Source organism: Lepidochelys kempii, chromosome 6, assembly GCF_965140285.1.
Source record: "Lepidochelys kempii isolate rLepKem1 chromosome 6, rLepKem1.hap1, whole genome shotgun sequence".
Taxonomy (NCBI): Eukaryota; Metazoa; Chordata; order Testudines; family Cheloniidae; genus Lepidochelys; species Lepidochelys kempii.
Window position 1 is genome coordinate 85,439,206 of NC_136385.1, and position 26,540 is coordinate 85,465,745.

General features: G+C 39.4%; 1 protein-coding gene across 3 annotated transcripts in view; it reads left to right on the forward strand.

Moving 5' to 3' along the window:
• AKAP6 (A-kinase anchoring protein 6) overlaps positions 1 to 26,540 on the forward strand; it is a 405,099-nt gene that overhangs the window by 347,150 nt on the left and 31,409 nt on the right. For 2 of the 3 annotated variants that reach the window (XM_073348987.2, XM_078853346.1), the window contains exon 12: positions 11,849 to 12,064. The exons of the other annotated variant lie outside the window; for it this stretch is intronic. In XM_073348987.2, the coding sequence (XP_073205088.1) occupies positions 11,849 to 12,064 (216 nt within the window). The remainder of the gene's footprint in view (positions 1 to 11,848; positions 12,065 to 26,540) is intronic. 3 annotated transcript variants of the gene reach the window in all.

The window sequence follows — 26,540 nt, forward strand, 5'->3', positions numbered from 1 at the left end:
ATAACAATTTTGAGGGTCCGGAGAGACCTGGAGCAGGAAGGGATGAGGAGTAAAAATGGCGAGGGGAATGCGACAGTTTTTTGTAAATCTTATTATATGAGTGTGGTGAGTGCAGAGAACTGTGTGAATTATTGGCTAGCAAAGGGGATTGACCCTATATTGATAAAAGCATGTTGCTTTCCCCCAAAAAAATCCCTTCCCAAAGATGGGGGGAACCTACTTACTTTATCATACATTCACCGTATTTCATAACAAAACCCATCCAAGGGTTCAGTTCAAGATAAATGAACCTACCAGCTGCCAGTAATATTTGTACCTCTGAATCACTGATGATAGGAATATTTCATTGAATTTGTGACTGAGCATGCCAGATATTGCCACATAAATATTTCTTAATTTATGGCTTAGGACTGTCTCTTTGCTCTCCAGCTCTAAAGCAACTAAACTTTTCATTGAAACAACACAGATAGCAATGGGTAATTAATCATCAGTTAGTGAGTCAGTCAATCACTTTGTATGGTGCTTTTCATTATAACTATCTGGAAGTTAGTTTCCACGGCATGCATCTGATGAAGTGAGCTGTAGCTCACGAAAGCTCATGCTCAAATAAATTGGTTAGTCTCTAAGGTGCCACAAGTACTCCTTTTCTTTTTATCTGGAAGTGTTGCTCAACATTCAATATTGCAAATCCTAAAAACAATTCAGTTAAATAAAAGCCCATGGATAAAGCTTAAGCCATGTTTGGATAAGCCATAAAATTATAGCCACAATCAAATTTTTATTTAAAAGGAAAAGCCAGCAACATGGATTTACAAAAAAGTAAGGGACCCAAGATGTGAGACTTTAGACAAACAATTGGGATCCATCAGGTCAAATACAAATTTTAACTCTTGTTGAAAGTTGGAAGCCAGTGCTGAGATTTGAGAAATGTGTGAACTGTTCCGAAAGGTGCCAGCGATCAGTTTTGCTATTTCATTCTGGATCCATTACTATTTGTGTAACAATGCTGCTGGTAGAGCTGCAAACAAAGAATTACAGAAATTCAATGTGGATGTAACAAAAGCATGCAAAACAGTTTCCAAATCAACAGAACTCAGGCAGGATTTAATCCTTTCTACATATCAAAATGATAAAAAAAAACCCTGTTGTAATCATTTAAATATTTTTATCAATAAAGAGCTATCCAAAGTCCCAAATCTTTTCATGGATGATAAAACCTTTACCTAGATTTAATTGGCTTAAACTTTAACAAGCTGGAAGACATCCAGTATGGGACTGTTTGAAAAATTGCCTGATTAAGGTCAGATTCAAAAGCAGATAAGCTGAGTGTCATTTACAAAACACTGAGGAACCCCAAATGAGCTTTTTTGACATCCATCCTAAGGCAACATTTATATAGCAAACAATAAGGAAGTCAGCACCCAGCCTTGTGACGTTACATTACAATATAATGAGACAGATGCTGAATGATTTTTGCCAAAAATGTGGGATTCTGCCACTGCCGTTGAGAAGCATAGATGTTTTTACATCTCCATGTTACAGGTTAATGCTCTCATTATCGTTATTCAAGAGAGAGCTCACTTTGTGCTTCAGTTAGGTTTTCCCTTTTAACGCCACAATCATGTGAATTCCCATGTAAGGATAAAAATCCTATCTGAGACTGCAGCCTTCACCACACCATTCTGTTTTGATTGTGGATCCTGACCCGTGAATTTTCTGGTTTGCCTTCTTTTTTTGCAGATCCTCACATTTGAAATAATCAAAGGTTAAAATTAATTGTAGGCCAATCTCGGTCTGTTTCTAAAACATAGTTTTGACCCTGCTTCACTCTTACCCTATGGCTAATTTACTCTAGCTCACACACCTAGCGCACACATGCTAACAAGATAAGGGATATCTTCTTGACCACCTTTCTTCTCACTTCCACGAACAGGAAAATCAGGCGATGCCTTTGCCTAGTTAAGCCTTTCTCCTCTGAGCAGAAACGGAAGAAAATAGCTTCTACCTGGCTGTAGAGGAGAAACATTTCACAGTAGACTTTCCCTCTACTGGATCAGAGATCACATGGAGGAGCACCTCACACCATCTGTTCCCTTTCTCTGCGAAACAAGATGTTGAAAAGAGAAGGTGGTCTCTTTAGCCTGGTTCTTATTTACTTCTGATGAAAGAAATGGAAGCCTGTGAGCTTTGTTAAGGATTGAGCTCAAGAAGCCTGGAAAAAAAACTGTATATAAATATGGGCAAGATAAGACACAAAGTGAGAAAATATTTTCATTTAATTGAATATTCATCTTTTTATTTTAGATGGACTAACTCTTTGCAATAAGACTAGAAACAACATTCCTGAAAAGAGTGCTTGTTGTCACTGCATAAACAGATATAGTTGAAAGCACAACAATATCTCTGCCTCTAGTATTCCTAAGCAGACTCAGACGTGGACATCATTTATTAGGAGTGGGGATGATGTTATTTCCAAGCTATCTTTTTGTTCACCTAGGTTTAAAGTTGCCTTACCAGTGTGACAAAAATCCAAAGGAAATATCTTTCCCTACTCTCACTGTTTTCATTTTCTCCTTCCTGCCTCCTTGCCTGCTCTCAAGTCCCTGAAAAGACTAAACCAGTTTATATTCTATACACTGCTTTCCCATCTGAAGTAATACCAGGAAGCTCTTCTTGTGTCATTCTCAAGGGAAGGATGCACTCAGTGCCTCCTGGAATGAATGAAGACCATTGCAGAGAGACAAGGAAAATATACCAGCCTAGAAGCTCTGAAAGGGAAGGAGTAGGCAGAGTAGGCACATCTGGCATAGACCTAACTGTTACAGGTATTGGCATACTTTCATGCACTCAAGCTATATAATTTTTTTTTTTTAAACAAACAGTGTATATCTCCGGGTGGATACTGGGTTCTAAATGCTATGAGTCATCATAAACCTTTTTCATTAAAGTTGAATGAAACTCAGATATCTGAAACAGTACTCAGAGCAATAGCGGGGTTGTTTGTATCTTAGGTCTGATGCTTGTTGATGAGACCTTCATTTCAGTTCAAGTTATGAATTTAAATTAACTCCAAAACTCAAACCAAAATGCAGCTTAACCCACTGCATTCTTCTCAGTTTCAGAATTCTGAAGATTTTCTCCTGAACCTGAAGTTCTTCTCTTGAAACTTGACCCAGGTTTGCTGAAAGTTTTGCAAACCATGATGAATTGGTTAGTAAACCTAGTTCAAGTTTCAGATTTGTAATGCCAGATGCCTCCAGGTGAATATAATGTGGTTTTCAGGTTTCATTACAAAAGATGTACACAGCACTAATATTCATGCTCTGATCTTGCCCTTCTGATGCTGTCTCTAATTCTTTAGAATATTTTGCCCAAAATGTAACATTTTCCACTACATACTTCAAAATTTCTCCCATTTTCATTGGGAGGAGAATCTTCTGAAATGTAAATGCAGAGGACAGAAACTGGAAGAGTCTGGACATGCAAACAGTGCCATAGCAGGGAAAATGGCTTCTTCCATCACTTCCCTTCCTCCCCGCAAATTATTTGAAAATGGCTATGTCGAGCCAATTTAACCAACAAATCAGTGTGTGTTGTGAATAAGTTCTAAAATCTTTTAATGTGAAAATGAATTCTAATGAATGCCTTCTCCTCTCACACACAAGGAAAAAATAAGGCTTCAGGAGACGTGTTTCATACTTTAGTAGCAACGCTACATTTGCATCCAACACCGTTTTTCTTTTTTTGTTAAAAGTTACCTTTCTGTAATTGCAGACTAGTTTAGACTTTAGATAGCAGCATCTGAACAATAATGGGCACTTTTTTAACAGATTATTGCCAAAAGTGCATTCTTTATTCCAGGGAGACACTGTAATAGATACCAGCATTTTAGTAATGATAAAAGCAATCTGTAAGCTATTATCATTTCCTTTAGAGTAACTTAATCTTCATATTGTTTTATATGTCTGGAATGTTAATAGTGTTTTTAATTTAGAAGAAGTATATTATGTATTACTAATTACATGTGAATATGAACTAAGTACCAGGCCGGTGAACTATCTTCTTAAAAATAAATATATGGAAAAGTACTTAACCCAGCATAAGGAGTGGCACAAATAAATTAAAGAATGCCATACAGAGATAATAACAGCTTTCATAGAATAAGCCTAAGAGAAACATCAATTCTAGATTCAGTCATGTATTTTATTTCATATGCTGTACTTCAGGAGACAAGTTGGAAGGAATACAGGTGCTGCTTTTAGTCCCTAAAAATGCTGTTTTAATTTTAATTCTTGTTTGCAAATGATTTCAACACAGATGTGTTTGTGTATCTTTTTACATGTCCGTGATCTGATTGAATTAAAATTAAACCCAACACACTCAGATATCATGGTGATACACAGGTAGATTGAATTTACAAAATGAAATATTTATCTTAAAATACTTGGATGGCAGTTATTTTTTATCTTTATCTCTCTCTCTTAGGAAAAAATATGGAATTGGCATTGGAAATATGGATTCTTTTTAAAGAAATGTTGTGAACAATTTCCAAACTTGTTAGGGAAATACTGCACTGATCAGAGAATCCTAGAGAGATGTGTTCAGCATAGCAATTTAGTGGCCCCTAATGCTATTAAAAGTATGGCTTTTAAATAAAGGAAACCAGTTCACTATTTTTGAAAGAAGTTGTAATCTACTTTAAACTGTCATTCCGTGTTTCTGACTTGCAATTAGATGATTTTTTCAAAATGTCAATCCCTGATTCTGTTGTGTCCATCATTGTAATAAAATGTGACAGCAAAGATATTATATCAACACTTTTTCCATAATTACCATTAAAGATCTCACAAGGGTGAACCAGAAAAGTTGTACAAAGGTTTTCCAATGAATGGGCCTGCAGGCAGCATTATGCCTTTAAAATCTTTTAATATAGCCAAGACTGATGACAACCAGGAGACAAATCTATGTGCAAACCCGTTTGGAGAGAATAGTTTTGTGGTGTATGATGTATGTTACATAAATGAGCTTATTAGGACTCTCATCTATTTTATTATTGGTGCACAATTTAATAGAGGCATTTAAAAAACAATATTTCTGCCTGACTCCTTGAAATGAAGAAGATACATTGATATAATTGAGAGCAAATGATTGCATGTTGTGCCATTTAATCATGTCATTTTTCAATTGCTGTTTTTTGCACTTCACTGCATACTTATAGAATATTTAGCTTCAATATAGATTAAGTCCCACCATTTGCAACTAAGCGGAGATCCTATATTAGGTGACATTTTCTTTTAACCTTGAAATCAGTTAAAACACCCGCATTTGCCAGTATTTTCTTTAAAAGATGACAAGTCATCATTCACTTCCACTCCATGGCATTTGGCTTTTTTTATTTTGAGGAATTACTTACCATTGGTTGTCTTTTTCATTCACTAATAGAACTTCTTATTCTCAATTTTCATGCAGTATGCAAAGTTAATTTTAAAATACAAACTGTAGCACAGCAGACAGTAGGAGCCAGCTAGCAGACAGCCACTGTCATCTCATGGAAAGCATTCTGTTGATACGTCATAATTCCAACTTCCTGTTCCCCCACTGTTTTTCATTATGAGTGATATTTGCATTAAAAAAAGGGATCAGACTTTTCACAGTCATTATTCTAGTCTTATGCCAACTCTGTTGAAATCTATGGTGTTACATGGGCCTAACACAGACATAAAGTGGTGAAACAGGCCCACCTTTGTTTTGAAGAGTTCATTTGCTCCTGCAAAGTGGTTTGTTCACCACTTGAAAACATGACTCTGACTAGTATTATCATTATACTGAGAGCACCAGCAACCATTAGAATTAAGGTTGCATAAGAGCTTCCATTTCATGGTTATTTCGTAATTGCCCTCAGTGTATTCTTGCACATTCTTCTGAAGCAACTAATACTTACTGCCCATTGTCAGAGACAGGATACAGGATTAGAGAGACCACTAGTCTATTGGGTATGGCAATTCCTCTGTACCTAAAAGTACAAAGAAAGTGAAAACATGTAAGTTAGCATACGTGGGCCCTTCAGACAGCTTTTCTGACTCCAGAGACCTCAGGTATTTTCAATTAGATTGGGCCTTGAATTTTCTGAGATTTCTTTTTTTCCACACACTACAATATTAATAAGTATAAAGTCAATAAAACTTTAAACAGGAGAGACAAAAATGACTGATATGCATTAAGACCTCATGCAAAGAAATTTCAGTATTTACTAAAAGTATGTGAAAAAAACCATCTAATCATTTTGCTACAAAAATCATCTAAATTTTTGTATATGGTCATTCAGATTCATGCTCTAGAAATACAGTTTTGTGATACTACTATAAGGTGGGTGAACAACTGATTGAAAGACCGTACTCAAAAAGTAGTTATCAATGGTTTGCTGTAAAACTAAGGGAGCATATCTTAGTGAGGTCTTGCAGGGGTCAGTCCTGGGTTTGGTACTAGTCAATATTTTTATGAATGACTTGGATAATGAAGTGGAGAGTATGCTTATAAAATTTGCAGATAACAGCAAGATGTGAGGGATTTCAAGGTCTTTGGAGGACAGGAATAGAATTGAAAATGACTTTTCACAAATTGGAGAATTGGTCGGAACTCAACAAGATGAAATTCAACAAAGACAAGTGCAAAGTACTTCACTTTGAAAGGAAAAATCAAATGAACAACTACAAAATGGGAAATAACTAGCTAGGAGGTAGTACTGTTGAAAAGGATCTAGAGGTTATAGTGGATCACAAATTGAATATGAGTCAACAATGTGATGCAGCTGCGAAAAAGGCTAATATTCTGGGGTGTATTAACAAGAGTGTTGTATTTAAGACATAGGAGGTAATTGTCCTAGTCTACTCAGCTCTGATGAGGCCTCAGCTGGAGTACTGTGTCCAATTCTTGGCACCGCACTTTAGGAAAGATGTGGAATAATTGGAGAGAGTCCAGAGAACAGGAAAAAAATGTTTTAAAAGGTTTAGAAAATCTAGTGAGAAAAGGTTAAAAATAACTGGGCATATTTAATCTTGAGAAAAGACTTGGGGGAGACCTGATAAGTCTTCAAATATGTTAAAGGCTGTTATAAAGAGGGTGATGCTCAATTGTTCTCCATGTCCACTGAAGATGAAAGTAATAGGCTTACTCTGCAGCAAGGGAGATTTAGGTTAGATATTAAGAAAAAAAAATAACTATAAGGCTAGTTATGTTCTGGAATATGCTTTCAAGGGAGGTTGTGGAATCCCTATCATTGAAGGTTTTTAACGACAGTTCGGACAAACACCTGTCAGGGACGGTCTAGATTTATTTGGTCTTCCCACAGCACACAGGACTGGACATGATGACTTCTTGAGGTCCCTTCCAGCCCTACATTTCTATGATTTTGTGGTATGAGAATTTTATCATTTGTGAACTATTTCAGCTTATCAATTTTGTGCCATTGTCTGGCAATCTCTCTGCTTTACAGATAAACATTGGACTAGATTGATGCACTGGTCAATGGCAAAATAAACTTTGTATTTAATAGTTTCTTTAATACACTTCACACTCCATTTTTTCTTTTCGTTTTTGGACTTAAAGGAAGAATATCCAGTTGTTGAAAAATATTGCTTAGGCCTCAGTTCAGCAAGGAACTTAAACATATGCCTAATGTATGTGCATAGTTCCACTGAATTTAAGACAGGTTTCAGAGTAACAGCCGTGTTAGTCTGTATTCGCAAAAAGAAAAGGAGTACTTGTGGCCCCTTAGAGACTAACCAATTTATCTGAGCATGAACTTTCGTGAGCTACAGCTCACTTCATCGGATGCATACTGTGGAAACTGTAGAAGACATTATATACAGAGAGACCATGAAACAATTAAGAGGACTCCTCATATGTTTAAAGTTCAGCATGTGCTTAAGTACCTTGCAGAATCATGGCTGTAGTAGCCAAGCAGTAGTATTCAACCATGCTGTGTGAGAGTACATGGTTCAACCCCTTGTCACAGAACCATCCTGGGCATTAGGTTCTGCCTAAACAATACTCTTGGCCCTTGGGATGGGAGCAGTCTTTGATGTCATTCAGCAGTGGCCCTTCCAGATGATTTATGGTGTGGTATTAGCAGGCTGTGGAAAGGAGAGCAATCCAGCCCTTTTCAACTGCCAGGTTGACAGTCACAAAGCACTAAACATAGGGTTATGCCGAGAGAAGAAAGATCTCCAGGGGAGTCTGCTGTGACGTACAGGAAATATGTTAGAATAAACACTGCATTGTAATGTTGCCTATATATTCACCAGACCTCTCTATCTATGTTGCAAAACATAGTTTTCCTTATTGGGACAATTCAGCCTAGATTTTCAAATGGAGCCTAAAGCAAGCCTCCTAATTCTATAAATAGGCATCTGCCGGACTTTTTAAACTGCTGAGCACCAACAGTTCCCACTGAGGGCAATTGGAGCGGTGGAATGTTCAGCGCTTTTGAAACTCAGGCAGGTGCCTAAAAATGGACTTAGAGTTTTAGGTTCATGCACTTTAGACTCCTGTGTCTGAAAATCCTGATCCTCTTTGCTTTCCTTTTGTTAAGTAATGGCTTTGTTGATTATGAGGTTTTTGTAGAGGCTAATATCGCAAAATATAGAGTTATACCATTTAGAAATGTAAAATGAAATAATTGGTGAAGATTTGGAAATGAGAACTGTCTGTGCACAATCACTGTATTCACAATTTTCACATGACAATTCCAGTTCAAAGTTGCAAAATATGGATCGTATGGGACACTGTGAGCTTTCATGTCAAAGATACAGATAATGATCATTTAGCACGATACATAACAGACCATAAATACCCCCTTTGGATTCATTGTACCCTGCCGTTTTATACATTGTTTGTGTGCCTTTACCTGATTAAGTCTTCTAGCTCTACAAGAGTCATTACAGTAATTCTTTTCCTTGTTAGAAATGAGGGTTTCATTCTCTTTTAATATTAATCATAACATATAATAAAGTTGAAACAAAACTACCATGGTTGAATTGTATTGTCACACCCATGTAAATCAAGAATAGCTTCCGTGAAGTTAATGTTATTATGCTGGTGGAAAACTGATGTAAATGAGAAATGAATTTGTTCCTGTATCTCTGCTTGCAAATAATACAATGTACAGGTCTTATTATAGCCCAGATATTTTGGTTTAGGAATGGGAATGGTCCTTAGTTTATCATATTATATGGGATTGTAACAGGAGTGTTATAGCATCCAGCATTGTAGGGGATGCCATCATTAGGTACATCAAGGTAAAAGGATGAGTTAAGGGTATGGGGCCAGATTCTCAGCTTCAGTGGAGTTTATTCAGTTTTTCACCAGTTTAACTGAGAGCAGAAGCTAGCTCATAAAAGCCACCATTATGTTCAATTTCTTTGCTTTTGCAGTGTTAAGTACGATCTTCCCCTTTATTTGTACCTAGATTTTTTTTTTCTGGTGTAATATTAGGCTAATGAACAGCATCAGAAAGGAAATACATCAGACATTTGATTACATCAAGAGCTGTGTAGGTATATAGTAATGAATCCTAGGAAAATAAATAAGGGCAAGTTCAGGAAACTTAAGTGAAAATACAGCACTGGTCTAAATTGAATAATAAAATTCCTGGTCATATTTTGCCATAAATAGTGGTTTGGGAATTTGTCATTCACCTTATTTAAAATTCAGAAATATTAAAGGTACATAGTTCTTTCATTACAGAAATAATGGAATTCCAGCTATCACAGAGTTGGGGTAATTTAAATAGCTATAGAATGCATTATATCAATAAGTGGAACATCTGTATGAAATGTCCACCTGCTGATATTACTACTCAGTGTACTTTACAATGAAATGCACTTAATCATTTTAAGACGTCTTCTAATGAAGCCTTATCGGGATTAACATTTTGAACACAAATACTTTTAGGCATTAAAACTCGCACTCTAAATGAGATTGCATTGTCTTGTTTACCCTTGTTGATTAATAAGCAATCTGTTAACTGTTAGAACAATCAAATTGTGCCAGTAGATTAGTAATTCAGCTATGTTTGTGGATATAATCATCATTTCTTTTGAAGGCTTTGAATTAAAAAAAATCACTTGCACGCTATCAGTAGGCAAAAGAAAGATATATATTTCTAGACATCTGCACCACTATTTTGCTCCAGTCCTTCGGCTTAGGGTCATTGCGCAAGCACAAATGCTTCTGGAGGGCAAATACTGTTTTGATGTACATCACTTCTAGGTATAGCTTCCTTTTTTAAAGCAATCTAATAATGCAGAAGCTTAACTTATCTTTAAAAGAGTAGTATTGTTTTGTTATTCACGTTTAGAAGGGGATGTCCAGCTTAATTATCAATATTTTTCAGCCATTGGCACTTGTGAACTGCTCTGAAAATTTTGATGAGTTTATTTTACTTTTTCTTTTTAAAACAGAAAATTAAAAACAAAATACCTGTTCCTTAAGAGAAACAAAAACACTCAAATGATAGTTGAGATTTTCTCAGAGGGTCATGCACTTTCATCTGTGGCATCCTGCAGAGGAAACAGATGTTGGCAAGTTACAATTGAAATTATCTGGGAAAACTCCATGCATGAAATACATTATTACATACATAGTATAATGCCATGAGTAGCACAAGTGCCATTTGGGAATCATATATTAGATTCACAGCATGCCATGAAAGGGTACATGGTTAAGTGTGAGGCTGAGAACTCTTCCTCATAGATGCCCAGGCTATGTGCCCCCAAACCTCATAGCAATTACTGTAAAAAGACATCACAGGTTAATACAATCCTGATGCAACATTGAGTGCCCATAGGGGGTGGGTGGGTGTGCAGGGAATAGCACTTGAAAACCCCATACATGGTCCTATACGGCACAGAAAAGTAGCCAACCATTGACCTTCAGAATTGGGGAAACGTGTCCCTTAATTGCGGCACAGGAGATGCACTACTTGTATTATTATCATAGGGGGTTTCCAATGCAATTGTACAGGTTTCTAGAGTATATGCAACATTTCCTGGCCTCAACCACGATTTGGTAAAAACAAGGCTTGTTCACTGATTTGAATTGCATGATGAAGCGCAAATGATATTCCTCCGTTGCACTGGATCTTTCTGATGAAATACAGTGGTTGCTATTAAATATTTATAATTTTGAACACAGATATCATTACTTCAGGATTCCTATTTTAATTTCAGTGTAAGAAATTCTTTAGGACTGTTATAATCACAAGAAGCCTTTGTAAAGATTGTAAAGAGGACCACTGCACTTCCTTGCTGCACGTTTTTCCTCAGGAGTAAAACATATGGCCCATCATTTCTAATGGTTCTTCTAAGTAATATATTTTTTTCTTTATTTTGATTTTCTAGATCAGCATTGAATTAAACATTGAATTAAACTATGTCATTTTATGGAGTATAGCGTTTATTTATTTTTCCTGAAAGATTCTTAAAATCCATTTTAAAACCTGGAATGACTAGATGTTGGCAGGATAACTAATTTTCAGAGACATGCCCCAGTGGAATAGAGGTTGGGGGGAACCCTATATGTGCTGTAAATCGTTCGGCATCATTGAGACAGTTAGCTACATGTGGCATTAATTTGAAGAAGACTTAAAGTAGCTTTGCAGCCTCATTGCCATTATTATTACTATCTGTGAGTGCATCACCAAGCTTTGATATTAAGTATCAGGGAAACAATGAATGGAACACAGACATATTGTAAGAAGACTGGGCACTACAAAGTATAATCTTAACAGTTAATTTTATACATTTGTAGACTATACTGCACTGACATCTGTCATTTCTCTGTCCTGCAGTCTCTGTGCTGTGAGATCAAACAGAGACGTCGTGGAGTAGCCTCTGTGTTGCGATTATGCCAGCACCTCCTGGATGACCAGGAGACCTGCAATCTGAATGCAGATCACCAGTCTATGCAGCTGATAATTGTAAATCTTGAAAGAAGGTGGGAAGCCATTGTCATGCAAGCTGTCCAGTGGCAAACCAGGCTACAAAAGAAGTTGGGAAAAGTCCCGGTGAGTGATGTTTGCTTTAAAAAGACCTACTATTGTTTCATTTGTCACATGGGAGATATCATTCCAGTGGGTAGCAAACATATTCATTTTACAATGGATTTTCTGACTGAAGATGCCATTTCTGATCCTCGCAGTCAACAAATAAAGCTTTATTTTTCACAAACCAGTGCTGGATTTGGACATGACTGATTAATAAGATAAACTCATAGTATACATATACTGTTTGCAGCATTTTTAATCACATGGGATCTCATTCTGTCAAGGACTGGGCACATTTGAGTTGAAAGCAGTGCAAGTCGAGTTACTCAGAACCTAACAGGATTGGGCCCATAATTTTTTATTGAATATGATACTTCATAAAAGTTCTGTACACTGTTAATAATGTTTTTAGCACCAGCCTATCACTAAGCGCATTCTTCACATAGGACAGTGTTTCCCAGCCGTGTGCCGTGGCACACTGGTGTGCCATGGAATTTTGGAAAAGTCACTTGCAAGGGGAAAAAAAACTCATTTATTTTCATTAGCGTCACAACCAAACTGCATTTTGTGCTGTTGCACTTCGGGTGGATGTGCATGAGACAGACCTTACATCAGATTTCTCATTAAAAGTAAGCGATTTTTAAAATAATTTTAACACAGGGATGTGTGCCACACAAATCTTTTATTGACGTAAGTGTGCCTCAGACTGGAAAAGGTTGGGAAACACTGACAAAGTATTTTGAGGATGTAATAAGTTCTGTACTACTTAAAATATAAGGAAAATGTATTAATCTATTCTTCTCTGAGGAAACAATCCCTAAGAGGCAAAATATTATATTACTTATGCTATCAATTAAGTGGTGTCAATTATACAGGTCTTGTACAGTATAAAACCATATTAGAAGGGATTAACTATATTTAGACAATAAGCCAAATCCCTACCGTTACTCCATTGACAGTAATGGATGAATTTGACCCAGCATGTCCTGTGTCACTGTCCTAATGCTGAAGTGTGAGTATTGCAACCAAGGAGCAATGATGATAATCCTGTGAAATACAGGTACCGATGTGCATCATAAAAATAATAGAATGAACAACATATATTTTAGTTTATATAATTTTTAGGTTATTATAAATTTTAAAATAGGAAAGATTACTTGACATCCACCCCTTTCTTGACAGACTAAGTGACTAGCAATGAAATTTTGGGGGGGGTTAGGTTGTTTTTTTAAACACAGATTTTTTTTTGAAGTTCCACTTAAAAGAAAAACAAAAAGTAATAGATATCTCTGAGTTGTTTATTATTTTTATATAAATATAGCACCCAAAATGTACATGGGATTCTACAGACCCATCAAAAGTCCCTTCCCTAAAGAGCTAATGGTCTCAAAAGACCAACAGATATAGTGTGTGGGAAAGGGGTACAGCACAAAAGCAAAGTGGTTGAGGTGATGAATGGCTCACATCTTGATGTTTGCATGGTTTTTTAAAAAAGATTATGTATCCAAACCTATCCCCATGTGCCCAGCTATCTAGCCATTGATTAGTTGTCTAATTTCTTGTAGGTGTTGCAGTATAAGTGGGACTTAAGGAAGGAAATGAATGAGGGCAGTGGCCTTATGGATTATTACAGAATGAGGACGTCTTTGTAGAAGATGACATGGAAGAAAGTAAAGGAGAGAGTTACTGGAAAAGCAGAAAAACAGGATATCAAGGCTAGCATAAGTGTTGGAGTAGTGGGGAAGGAACAAGGCAAGAGGAAGTGTGGATAATGAGAGGTGCAGAGTTACACAGGGCTTTGAAGGCAAAGATAAGAACCTGGAACTTGATGTGGAGGAGAAGCACAAGCCAATGAAATGGGGGAGAGGTGACATGGCCCCTGTGAAGGGCAAAGAAGAGGATTTTAGCAGCTGTGTGTTGTAGGAGCTTGGGGTGGGGGGAAGTATGCCTATCAAGGAGGCCAGAGGAGGCTACAGTAAATACCAGAGATAAAAAGGACTGAATAAGAGCTCTAGCTCTATGACCAGAAAGAAAAGGTCAGATCTTAAAAATGTTTTGGAGAAAGAAGAGGGAAGACTCCAGGCTTGAACGTGAAGTGCAAGGGAGGTGGAGAAGTCGGCATTCATGCTGGTTATTGGAGTGACAGAGTGGGTGATAGTGTGTTCAGTAGCAAAACTGAATAAGAACATGCAGAGGTTTGGGGAGGAAAGACCAGGAGTTCAATTTTGACCATGTTTAGTTTTAGTTGACAGACATTCAGGAAGGGACATCTGAGAGACAACATGAGATATGGGATTAGATGGTGGGAAACAAATAGGGAGTGGAAAGATTAATTTGTGAGTCATCTGTTTAAAAATGGCCATTGAAGTCACATGAGCAGATGTAACCACTCAATAAAGGGATAAAAGGAGGGGCCAATGGTAGAGCCCTGTTGGACTCCCACAGAAAGCAAAACATAGCAGGAAGAGGACCTGCAAAAGGAAACATTGTTGGAAGGCTAGAGACATAGAAGAAGAACCAAGAAAGGAATAGTATCACAAAAGTTAAAGAAGGAGAAGATGGTTGAGAAGGTGGTCAGATGTTGAGAAGGAGATCAACTGGGTCAAAAGCAGCAGAGAGGTTGATGAGCTGGAGGCCTCAAGATATAGCAAGGAACAGATAAAATCTCAGTCAGAGCAATTTCAATGGAGTGGAAGGCAAAAACCAAACTGGGGGTGCAAGGAACTTGAGGTAGCAATTGTGGATGGCACACTTAGGCTTATATATGAGAGGAAGAAGGGAGATGGCCATTGAGAAGGCAAATAAACAGATTACTGATGCTTGAATTTCGAGGGGAACGATCCCAAGAGAGTGAGAGGTTGAGAACAGAAGCAAGGGAGGTCAGCAGCAAAATATGGTTGTGAAAAGGGTGCACATTGAGGGATTAGAAGAGGACAGTTAATGATGGGGGAAAGAATAATAGCAGAACTTTTTCTTTGGGAGAATTGGATTAAGGGTCTATGAGCCCTTCTCTATTTTTTGCAATGTCTGATACCTGATCCAACCCTGAGGCAATTTTGGGATTTGTTTATTTTTGTCTTTATGTTTTTAAATTATAGCAATAGCTCTAAGAAACCATTACCTAGGGCTGTAGAGTTGGACTGGTTTGTTGAGTGGACCTGCTGTAGAGAAACTAGTTGAAGCTTGGAGTTGCAACAGCAAGAGTGTACAGTAGCTGTTGTCTTTACCTTGCAGCACGGAACAAATGCAGTTCTAAAAATTTCTGAAGCTCAGTTGCTGGAGGCTGCTGTAATGGGAGTACAATTACCAGAGAGAGGCTGACCTGGGTTTCTACTATATTTCACTGAGATGCGAGCTGCCGCAAAGAGGCTAAGTGGATATTTTTTTCATGCTTAAAACTTATAGTTGCTGTAGTAAGTATAGCTGTTCTCTGGTGCCTGGAGCAGGAGCAAGATGCAACTGAGAGAAATCCTGGAGGCTGCTGAATAGAGGTCCAAGTTTTTTCAGAGAGAGCATATTCTCTCCTCTTCCACGTGAACAGTTGCTGTGCGTAAGCTATTTGCTATTTGGAGCTGCAGTTATTCTAAATAAGCTGCTATGTGCTAATTAGAGTTCAGCACTGCTATTGCAGCAGGAGCAAAGTGAGTCTTGTGGCTCTGTTTGGGATTGGAATCAATTGAGAGCTGAGGTAGAGACACTGTACAAGTGCTGTGTGTTACTTGATGTCTGGATGCCATGGAACTTCACAAGCTGCACACTGCTTTGTTCCCACTTTGCCTGGGGGAAGCAGAACTTGTGTGCTCGACTGAGTTGTCTGCAACTGGGTAGGGGTCATACCTTCCTCTCTGCTGAGAAATGGAAGATATTAAGAACTATCAGGATTCTCATTTAATTTTCATTTAGGGCAGTATTTCGTTTCAGAGTCTCTTGTTGTGGATTTGTTTATAAAATATGATTGTATAAACATCGCAGTATCCACAGGTTTCTGAGGTTGATAAAACCATTTGAATTCTCAGCACTGAAAGATGCACTAACCTCAGTAGAATTCTGGGTTCTTATTCTTCCCCAGTCCTGAGTTGGCATGCTATAGCTTTTCCTTTCACTCAGTTCCTGTGTAGTCATTTCTTGGGATGGTCCCAAGATTGCTTCCTCTGCTTCCCCATCTCTCTGCACTTGATGGTTTGCCAGTCTTGGCACATAAACAGTATCCCCTGGTAACAAGTCTTTATTTGAGGTTGCCCACAATATACTGTAATTTATAAAAACAAATGAGATGTTTTATACCTCCGATGGCATCTGACTCTCGGACAGTAAATAAGACAGCTGATTATGTTGCCATACAGAGGTGCAGGAGTTGCTTGCATCTTCCATTCTCCCCTTAATTTGTCTACCAGAATTTTCCTTTATCTTTTTACTCTTCCTTATTATCCTCGGTTACTTCTTATTTTGATTGCTTATCCCCTTCCGAAAGCGATGTTGGAGTTAATTACAAAGGATTTGTAGGTTTCTTTCAAATTTCTTTTATTTCTTGATGCCTTAAAAAAAAATTCTTGAATTTTTCATTATCCTTGCAAAAGCCTGCCTCACAAACCTAGACATAACAAAGAGGTATTGTTAGGGGGCTTATTCCTTCACCCACTTACTTCCCTGGTCCTTCTCGCATGAACAGAGAGCAACAATACCCGAAGTCCAAAGGTGCAAACAATTCAATGTTTATTGGGGTGAACTTCCAGCAAGCATGATTCCAGTTTCCTTCCTTAGTGTCCTCCTTCCCAGCTCTGACACCACAGAGCCTTACACCTGTGTCCCTGTTCCCATTCTTGCCCTTAGCAAAACATTATTCCAATTTCCTTACCCCCAATCCCTGTTCCCATTTCCCCCTTTAGCAAAACATGATTGCAATTTCCTTACCCCCGTTCCCTGTTCCCATATCCCACACCCCCCCACACCCACTCACTTCCTCATTGACTACAGATTATATAGTAAAACTTGAGTTTTACTAAACCTTAACCAATCATTTTCCTGAAATTTAACTAACCAATCCTAACGTATTGTAACATGATTATGTACCCAATTATATCCCACCACCTTAATTAGTTTATTCTTTTATACCTCTAGAACTAGCCAAGTGATAAGAATACCCCTAAATTCTTAAAGTACAGGCCTTTGCAGACGGGCCTGAATATCTATATCTATATCCTAACAGGTATATAATGCAAACCCCAAAGTCTGGCAAAAGATGACCCTCTCATGATGCATAAGTTACGTCTAGTAAGTAGCATTATAATTCAGAATCACTCAAAGGGGAAAAAAGGTTGGCTAGGTTAAAGAGGCTAGGTAAAATAATGATTTAATTTAAAAACAATAAATGATTTGTTGGTCTTTCGGCTGAAGAATTTAACTGGGAGTTGGGAGACCTGGGATCACCGTGTGATTTGACAGGACACTATCTGTGCTTCAGTTTCCCCATGTGTAAAATGGGAATAATAATTTCCTACTTCACAGGGATGTTGTGATGCTTAAGCCATTAGCATTTTTAAAGCACTTTGAGATCCTTGCATTTAACTTAATCTAACTGGAAATACAACTGTACTAAGAGCCAATCGCATTCTAGTCCTCACATCACCTCCTATCTCTAACAGCTGTCTTTCAGTTAGCCAGGGCTGGAATATAAAGTTTAAAGTCCTATTTTTAATTAAGCAAAAGGTGTTTATGAATGATTCAGAATGTGAGCCCTATTTATATATGATATGTCACTGCAAGACTCCTCATGCTACTCTGCAAATGTGCCTCCTCCCAGTTCTGAAAGGACAGCCACTTGGTATAAGAGAGTTTAGTCCACTGTTTTCATTCAGTCCTTGGCCTCTGTACTGAGGCTGCCAACAGGACTGTCAAATAGCACCAGTTATATGCTCTAATATTTGAGTAATTACAATTTTTTCTTTTCTTTTTTTCAGTAGATCCCTCTTTTTGTTAGTCACCACCCCACTTTTATTGTATTTTGCAGTTATGGTCTCCTAATTCTTAGTTTCAGAACCACACAAATGGCACATAATATACACCGAAAGAGACCTTATTAGCAGCTTTTTTATAAGACAAAGAGACACTTGTGAAAAAACTAAATAGCTGAAAGAAGATTTGGGGTAGACCTGGTCAAGGCCCTGATTCAGTGCTCTGTACAAGCTGTGTTGAGGTTAGCTGAGGGTGGAAGCACAAAGATTGCTTACTGCTACCTTTGTGTTACCCTGATCCTGTTGCCATCCAAGGCTAACCCAAGCATGACTTGCACCTATGGCTTCAATAGGTCATTCCGGTAGCCACAGATAGCCAGGTATAGCGATGCCCTGGCCACATGCCTCCTGGATTTCCCCCTTACACTATGGGCCACGATGGGGTTAGTATGAAAGTCCACTACCCAAACAAGCAGAAACCTGTGCCAGCCAGTTTGGCTGTCATTGCAGCTGTTTTACACTGCTGGAGTAGCACAAAGTACATGTCGTGCTGCCAAGGACCAGGGTCCAAATCTATATTTTCACATTGTTATTCTCCCAAAGCTTGTACCTCCCAGACCCCTACCCTTCTCAATTACTGGAGAAGCTGCTCGTTCCATAAGCAGTGCTCATTCCATAAGCAGTGCTCCCACAGACATCAGGTACTCTGCTCATGCAATAAGTGCAGAATTCTGATCAGTCTTATGCAGAAATCCACAATCTCTTTTCTCAATCCACAGAGATTGCTAATTATTGAGGGGGCAGTATTAATCAGACTCATAAAATAGATATTTTCAGCTAAGACAATTTAGGTTCAGAATGCTCTAATTTTCAAGCTGCCCTGTAATACCTCTTAAATATTCCTGTCTTTGAGTTTTTGTATGATGTTAACGTTCACTTCTGTGCCTCCTGAAAATTTTTTTTTATCTCCCGAGTCGTCCTGTATGTACACTGCACTATATGTCCAGAAAAAGCCTCATGTGTATTGGCTCTGAAAGTATGCTGTACATCCAGCCACATAATTGAAAATAATAAGGCCACAATAAATGGGATGGCCTTGGGGTATAACACCCAAGGGATTCAATTGGTGTCGCTTTGCATCAATGTCCATGCGTCATGGTAATTGAGGTAACATAACCAATTACCACATTTTAATTAGAGTTGTAAGGACTTGGGAAAATTTGTAATGGTGAGACAGCTCACTTTAAAAAAAAAAAAAAAGGTTTCTTTCGTTCTCTTTTCCACGGGCTTTTTTCTTGGATGCTTGTTTCTTAGGAGGGGAAGATGGTTCTTAATGTGCTGTTTGGGATTTTTCCCAGTCTCCTCTTTGAGTCTTTATAATGGACTTTGAAAAACAAAATGTTAAAAACTGCTGCATCGCTGCTAAGCTGATATCCTCATCCCTTTCCGCTGTTCGCCTGCCTAGCTGGCACATTTGGGAAAAGAAAACAGTTTTTTAAAATGCTGGATTCAGAGCTAAATCAAATCTCCCCCTCACTTTTTCTGTGTCCTTTTCATTGATGCAACGTTTAAAAAAAATAGCAATGGACTGATACTTGTTCTGTACTCCAGAGTTCACAAATGTATTAGTTATTGCTCCATTACTTTGTTAGGTAGCACCACTAAAGAAAAACTCACTCAACTGGAAGAGTCTAATTAAGCCATTATTTTTGTAAGGTTGGACATAGCTGAAAAAAATCTTGTGTGAAGTTTAGAAGTGCTATATAAGGGTCTGATCCTGTGGGGTGCTGAAAATCCTCAGCTTTCCCATTATCTTAATCGGTGAGGAGGACATTCAATGTCTTGTACAAAGTGCTCAGCTGCTTTACAAAATCAAGCCCGACCGAAGTCATTATTTAATTCCTTATATTCACTAAATTACAAATGACTTCCCCTAGAAGACAGTACGCTAACACAGCATTCAGCTTGTTTCACAAAAACTCACCACATGCCTATTCATTTCCTCATGTCACAGTGATGTTTTTCAAATCATCACGTCAGAACCGCTGGTGTCAAAATTTGAAATTCCTGTTGTGTTGGGTGGCAGCTTTTTAAAAATGAACTTTTTGTGATTTTAGTGTCAGTGACAGGTGCTAGTCTATTTGATCTCTGTAGGGCTTCTGAAAGAGACCCACCTGAGAAACACCACCTGCTTCCCTCTAGGTGGAAAAGGAAAGAACCACAATAGAGCAGATGTCAGCTAAACTGAGTGAAAACAGGTGCTAAGCTTGACTGTCCTGGTAGCTGACGTGCTATATTTATTTACAGCATTAGCAGTGGCACTTTCATGCTCTCCAAAACTACACCCCTTCACAAACAAGATACCTGGCCATCTGGAGGATCTTCCTGTATGATCCAGAGGAAAGCTGAGGGTACTTGTCCTTGAAATCCTTTGGTCTGTCTGCTAAGGATGTTAATCAGTGCCAAATGAAGTGGTGGTTTTGTGAGGTAGACAACAATAAACCAAACTCATCAAATCATTTCATATAGGTCTGCAACCAGTCTGATGGTAAAAGACTTTCAGTCACTACCAACCTGACCCCCATTTTGACCAACAATCTAGAGGTGAGAAACTCCATATCACACCCTTTTAGCTATTTAGCCTTCCCAAATGGCATTTTTAACACATCTGAGCGTGGCATATCCTCATTACAAACCATTAGAAGGCTAATGGACATATTCAGGCTGATAATATGAATTAAGTTTAGCAGGAAAATGACAGTCAGCTGAGGGAGCTAAAAGGAGATCATCTGAGCTCACCGCCAGTAGGTCAGATCATTTGTTGTGGCTCTGATTTTAAACATGTTATTGGGCACATTTCAGTTTAAACAAAGTTCAGTTTGAAGCCGGGGACAGGAGGAACAAGCTCCAGGCAGGACTAGGCATGAAGGTGATAATGGTGTGTTCAGGGGATAGGTACTAAAGCCAGCACCACTTTGCACATTGCCAGCAGTATCAGACGTGGAGGGAATAAAAAGAAAAGGAGCATGCTCCCAAACTAGCTTACCCTTGGGCCTTAGGCAGAGGAGATTTAGGGGTAGGCTGAGCAGTCAAGCCTGGGAAGAAGCCATGGACTAGATTTTGTTGCTCGTTTATTTGATTAAAAAAGTCAAGCCCTAAGAAGGGGGGTAAGATTTGCCCATGTATAGTTTGTGTGGACTTGGGCTTAGAGTAGGAAAGAGGTACCTGCTTAGTCAGTGATACCATTCATAGTTGAACATGGATTAGTGAGAGTTTTTTTAAATTATTTTATCTGTTGTTGCTCTGTGGTATTCATGAAAGAGAGGAGCAGAGTTGACTGTCGTGGGGACTGCCGTCCTCTCTCCATGCACTGAAGAGATGCAGCATAAGCAATGGTGGTATAGGCTTATCTACACTGCCTCTCACCATTGCAGCTCTCCATTGATCTAGAAGGATAACCACTAGGGTTAAGATAATAGGTCGTGCCCATTAAGTCCTTTTCTCTCTGTTAAAAATACCAAAAAAGGCAGCATGTATTGCTATTTGTGGTTGTGTTGAGTGTGATATGGATTTGAGTGGACTGAAACCAAGAACTACATTTCTCATAGGCCACTGAACAGCCATCAAATAGTAACAAATTTCAGTGATTACTCACCTTCAGCTGGGTTGAAAATACTGACCGAGAGGTGAAAGTCTCTCTGACCTATATCCCATTACAAAGCCCCTGACACATCTAGCCTTCCACTCTCACCACAGTATCTGGCCAAATTTGTGGAACATCGTTTGAAAGTTGCTTACTTCAGTGAACATGAGCACAAAAGGATGAATGGAATTAAATTAAAAGAAAAGAGTTACTTTAATGAGAAAATCAATTGTTGCAAATACTTAATTACCCCCCAGACTCTTCCTTGATTTTTTTTCTATTTCTTGATAACAGCGCACCTTTTTCTGTGCAGTTTTGGAAAGTTATCCAGTTTTTACCTTTAAAGAAACTGGATTTCTTTGTAAGAGTGGAAATGTTTACTTCAGGCTGGCCATGTTTATAAGGAAAACATTCTACATGCAAAATAAATCACACACACATACATTTTCCAGTATATTTTAAATTAAAACTTGGATGCCTGTTCTTGCATTCACTGCTAGGTGTACTACTTACTACTGTGAGTATTTGACTTCATTCAGAGTAGTTAAGGTAACAAGCACCATGCAATTGGTAAAGTATTGCAGTATCAGGCCTTTCATGCTTTGTTGTTATAGTTGTTTTAAACCATATTGCAAGTTAGAATGGGGTAAAAATGGTATATCTGCGTCAGTGTCCTTCAGTTGCTCTCATGAGCAGTTTTCAGTAATCTATTTCATGGACTGAAGAGCCTTCTATTTTCATCATAAATACTATGGAGTCATTCTCTTATATAACATATATGTATATATATGAAAAACGTCATGGTGTAGTGTGGCTTAAAGTTTTTTTATCCTGAGATTAAGATTTCAATATTTCTTACAAATGTCAAAGCCACAACGAGTTATAATAATTCCAAACATATCTTAATAAGATTTGTACATTGAACCACATCGTTAATGTTGCATATGCTACCTATTTTGATTGAGGTCTATACAATATGACCAGTGTAGAGAAAGTAGATAAGGAAGTGTTGTTTACTACTTCTCATAACACAAGAACTAGGGGTCACCAAAAGAAATGAATAGGCAGCAGGTTTAAAACAAGTAAGAGGAAGTACTTCTTCACACAATGCACAATCAACCTGTGGAACTCCTTGCCAGAGGATGTTGTGAATGCCAAGATCATAACAGGGTTAAAAAAAGAAATAGATAAATTCATGGAGGATAGGTCTATCAATGACTATTACCCAGGATGGGCAGGAATGGTGTCCCTAGCCTCTGTTTGCCAGAAGCTTTGAATGAGCGACGGGATGGATCACTTGATGATTACCTGTTCTGTTCATTCCCTCTGGGGCACTGGCACTGGCCACTATTGGAAGACAGGATACTGAGCTAGATGGACCTTTGGTCTGACCCAGTAGGACCTTTCTTATTTTCTTATTTATTCCATCTTGGGGGGAGGGGAGCCCAGAGCCAGGGCTCTGGTCCTCCCCCGGTGCCCCAAGCCAGCCGAGACTGACTCACTTCCAGCTGCCTGGCCCCTGCCCTGCCCATTACTCAGCCTTTGGCCTTTGTCTCACTTCCTGGGCCAAGAGTCACCTGGTTGCATCCCCCTCCTGGGTCTCAGGTTACAAAGGGGAGGCCATAGCATCTGTGCAGGCAGCTGGAGCAACTCCCGCAGAAGTCACACACCCTTATTCCCACCACCTAGACATTGGTGGAATACACAGGGAAACTGAAAAGGAGTACTTGGGGCACCTTAGAGACTAACCAATTTATTTGAGCATGAGCTTTCGTGAGCTACAGCTCACTTCATCGGATGCATACCGTGGAAACTGCAGCGGACTTTATATACACACAGAGATCATGAAACAATACCCCCTCCCACCCCACTGTCCTGCTGGTAATAGCTTATCTAAAGTGATCATCAAGTTGGGCCATTTCCAGCACAAATCCAGGTTTTCTCACCCTCCGCCCCTCCACACACAAACTCACTCTCCTGCTGGTAATAGCCCATCAAAAGTGACAACTCTCTTCACAATGTGTATGATAATCAAGGTGGGTCATTTCCTGCACAAATCCAGGTTCTCTCACCCCCTCACCCCCCTCCAAAAAACACACACACAAACTCACTCTCCTGCTGGTAATAGCTCATCCAAAGTGACCACTCTCCCTACAATGTGCATGATAATCAAGGTGGGCCATTTCCAGCACAAATCCAGGTTTTCTCACCCCCCCACCCCCATACACACACAAACTCACTCTCCTGCTGGTAATAGCTCATCCAAAGTGACCACTCTCCCTACAATGTGCATGGTAATCATTATGCAAGGTAGCCTATTTCCCCTTGTTTTTTCCTACCCCCCCACCCCAGACGTTCTGGTTAAACTTGGATTTAAACTTGGAGAGTGGTCAGTTTGGATGAGCTATTGCCAGCAGGAGAGTGAGTTTCTGTGTGTGTGTCCCTGGGAAAAAAAAAGGGGGGGGTGAGAAAGCCTGGATTTGTGCTGGACATGGCCCACCTTGATTACCATGCACATTGTAGGGAGAGTGGTCACTTTGGATGAGCTATTACCAGCAGGAGAGTGAGTTTGTGTGTGTATGGGGGTGGGGGGGTGAGAAAACCTGGATTTGTGCTGGAAATGGCCCACCTTGATTATCATGCACATTGTAGGGAGAGTGGTCACTTTGGATGAGCTATTACCAGCAGGATAGTGAGTTTGTGTGTGTTTTTTTTGGAGGGGGGTGAGAGAACCTGGATTTGTGCAGGAAATGGCCCACCTTGATTATCATGCACATTGTGTAGAGAGTTGTCACTTTGGATGGGCTATTACCAGCAGGAGAGTGAGTTTGTGTCGGGGGGGGGGGGGGAGTGGAGGGTGAGAAAACCTGGATTTGTGCTGGAAATGGCCCAACTTGATGATCACTTTAGATAAGCTATTACCAGCAGGACAGTGGGGTGGGAGGAGGTATTGTTTCATGATCTCTGTGTGTATATAAAGTCCACTGCAGTTTCCACGGTATGCATCCGATGAAGTGAGCTGTACCTCACGAAAGCTCATGCTCAAATAAATTGGTTAGTCTCTAAGGTGCCACAAGTACTCCTTTTCTTTTTGCGAATACAGACTAACACGGTTGTTACTCTGAAACAGGGAAACTGAGGCACACACAACATTCATGCAAAACAGTAAAGCTCACACAGGCTCACATACAACATAACAAGGGAAAATCCCCACTTTGTCACAGACACAAGGAGAGGGACAATTAAAATGTCTTTAAAAATTACTAAATTTTCATAATTTTAAACTCAAATATCTCAGGACCTTCTAAGGTCCTTCAGTGCTGTATTATCTTACTCAGAGGAGCTGGGAATCCTTCCTTCCAGTGGTGTATAAAGCTCCCAACTCTGTTGTCACATAGACAAAAGATTTTGACCATAGCACACCTTTAAGTGGGGGACTGTTGTCTAGTTTGCCGTGGGAAGGGGTATAGTGGTTTACAAGCAGGGGTGAGAGAGGGGCTCAGAAGCTGCTTCAAAAGTCAACGCTGGCAACGCTGACTTATCCCCAGGGACCGGAAGGACTTGGGAGTTGATAAGGGGCAGGCCTAGGAAGAAAAGCCTCTTTTCCCCGGGACAGATGGAGCAGCACCCACCCTTCCTCCCCTTAGAGCGGGCAAAATAACAGGTTGGGTCAGGACCGGATGTGGGCATTGCATGAACCACTCCTTTCTGGGGGGGCAGGCAAGAAATTTTTCCCTTACCACCAGATTGGCCAAGGTGGAGTGAGTGGCATGGGGGGGGCAGCAGGGGGTTTCACCTTCCCCACAACAGATTGGGCGGGGGGGGGGGCGGCTTTGTTATGATGAGTGGGGAATGGAGTTAGGCTATGATATCGCAACTCATTATGTAAGTGTGGGGCGGCTGTCCAGTGCAGGTACTCCATAGGGAAGGGATACAGTGACCAGATAAATGGCTTGTAAAGGACTTAAAAAGGAGGTGTTTGTTAAAGGAGCAGAATGGGGAAGCGGGGTCACAGCTCCTATGACTGGTACAGCAGGGAGCCAACCCCTTTAACTTACAGCCCACCGTAACCCTTTTTCAAGGGTAGGGGGGATGGTAAGGTCCCAGCAATGGGTTGGCTGGGGGACCACGACAGAAGAAATGGTGGGGGAGGGCTGGTGGAAGTCCCTGGGTGGATATTGAAATGAGCATGGAGTTACCTGCACTGTACACGTTTAGCTGCTGGGTAATCCCAGACATCTAATAATAAAGTTGCTGCCTGATTAAACCATATCTAGTGTCTCCTGTCCTCCCTTCAGTATATCCAGGCAATAGACTTGTTCCTAGGCTGAATATTTCCCATCTTGTGCCACAGACCAGTGTCATTTTGGGTTTGGAGTGAGCGAATTTAACATTTGGTAGAAAGAAGACAACAATTCTTTGCTAAGCTGATTTTTTTTAAAAAAAAATAGTCGTTTACAGCTATTCATAGGTTTGGAATGCTGTCATGATGAGATCATCAAAAGTGCATGATAAATGCAACTTACCACATGGCTTTTTAATTTAGCACATGAATACCAGTGCATATGTAGTGTATGCCCTTGTGGGTAATTGCATTGGACTGTCTGATTGGCACTTCATCCAGTAACCATCCCTTTGGAGCTGAATCTAACATTATAAACTTCTGAGCAATTTCAAACAACTAACATATTTTCAAATCAACCTCTCACAAAAATGTTTCATAAACTTGATTTTTCATCCAATAATCACACTAGCTCTAGACTCAGAATGGGCAATATTCAGTCTCAAAAAGGACAGAAATTGGAGTTTTAAACCATCATAAAGGGGAAAGTCAACATCAGAGTCTTTATATAAGGGAGGTTTAGTTAACTATAGTAAATGGTGGATATGCCACCAACTAGCA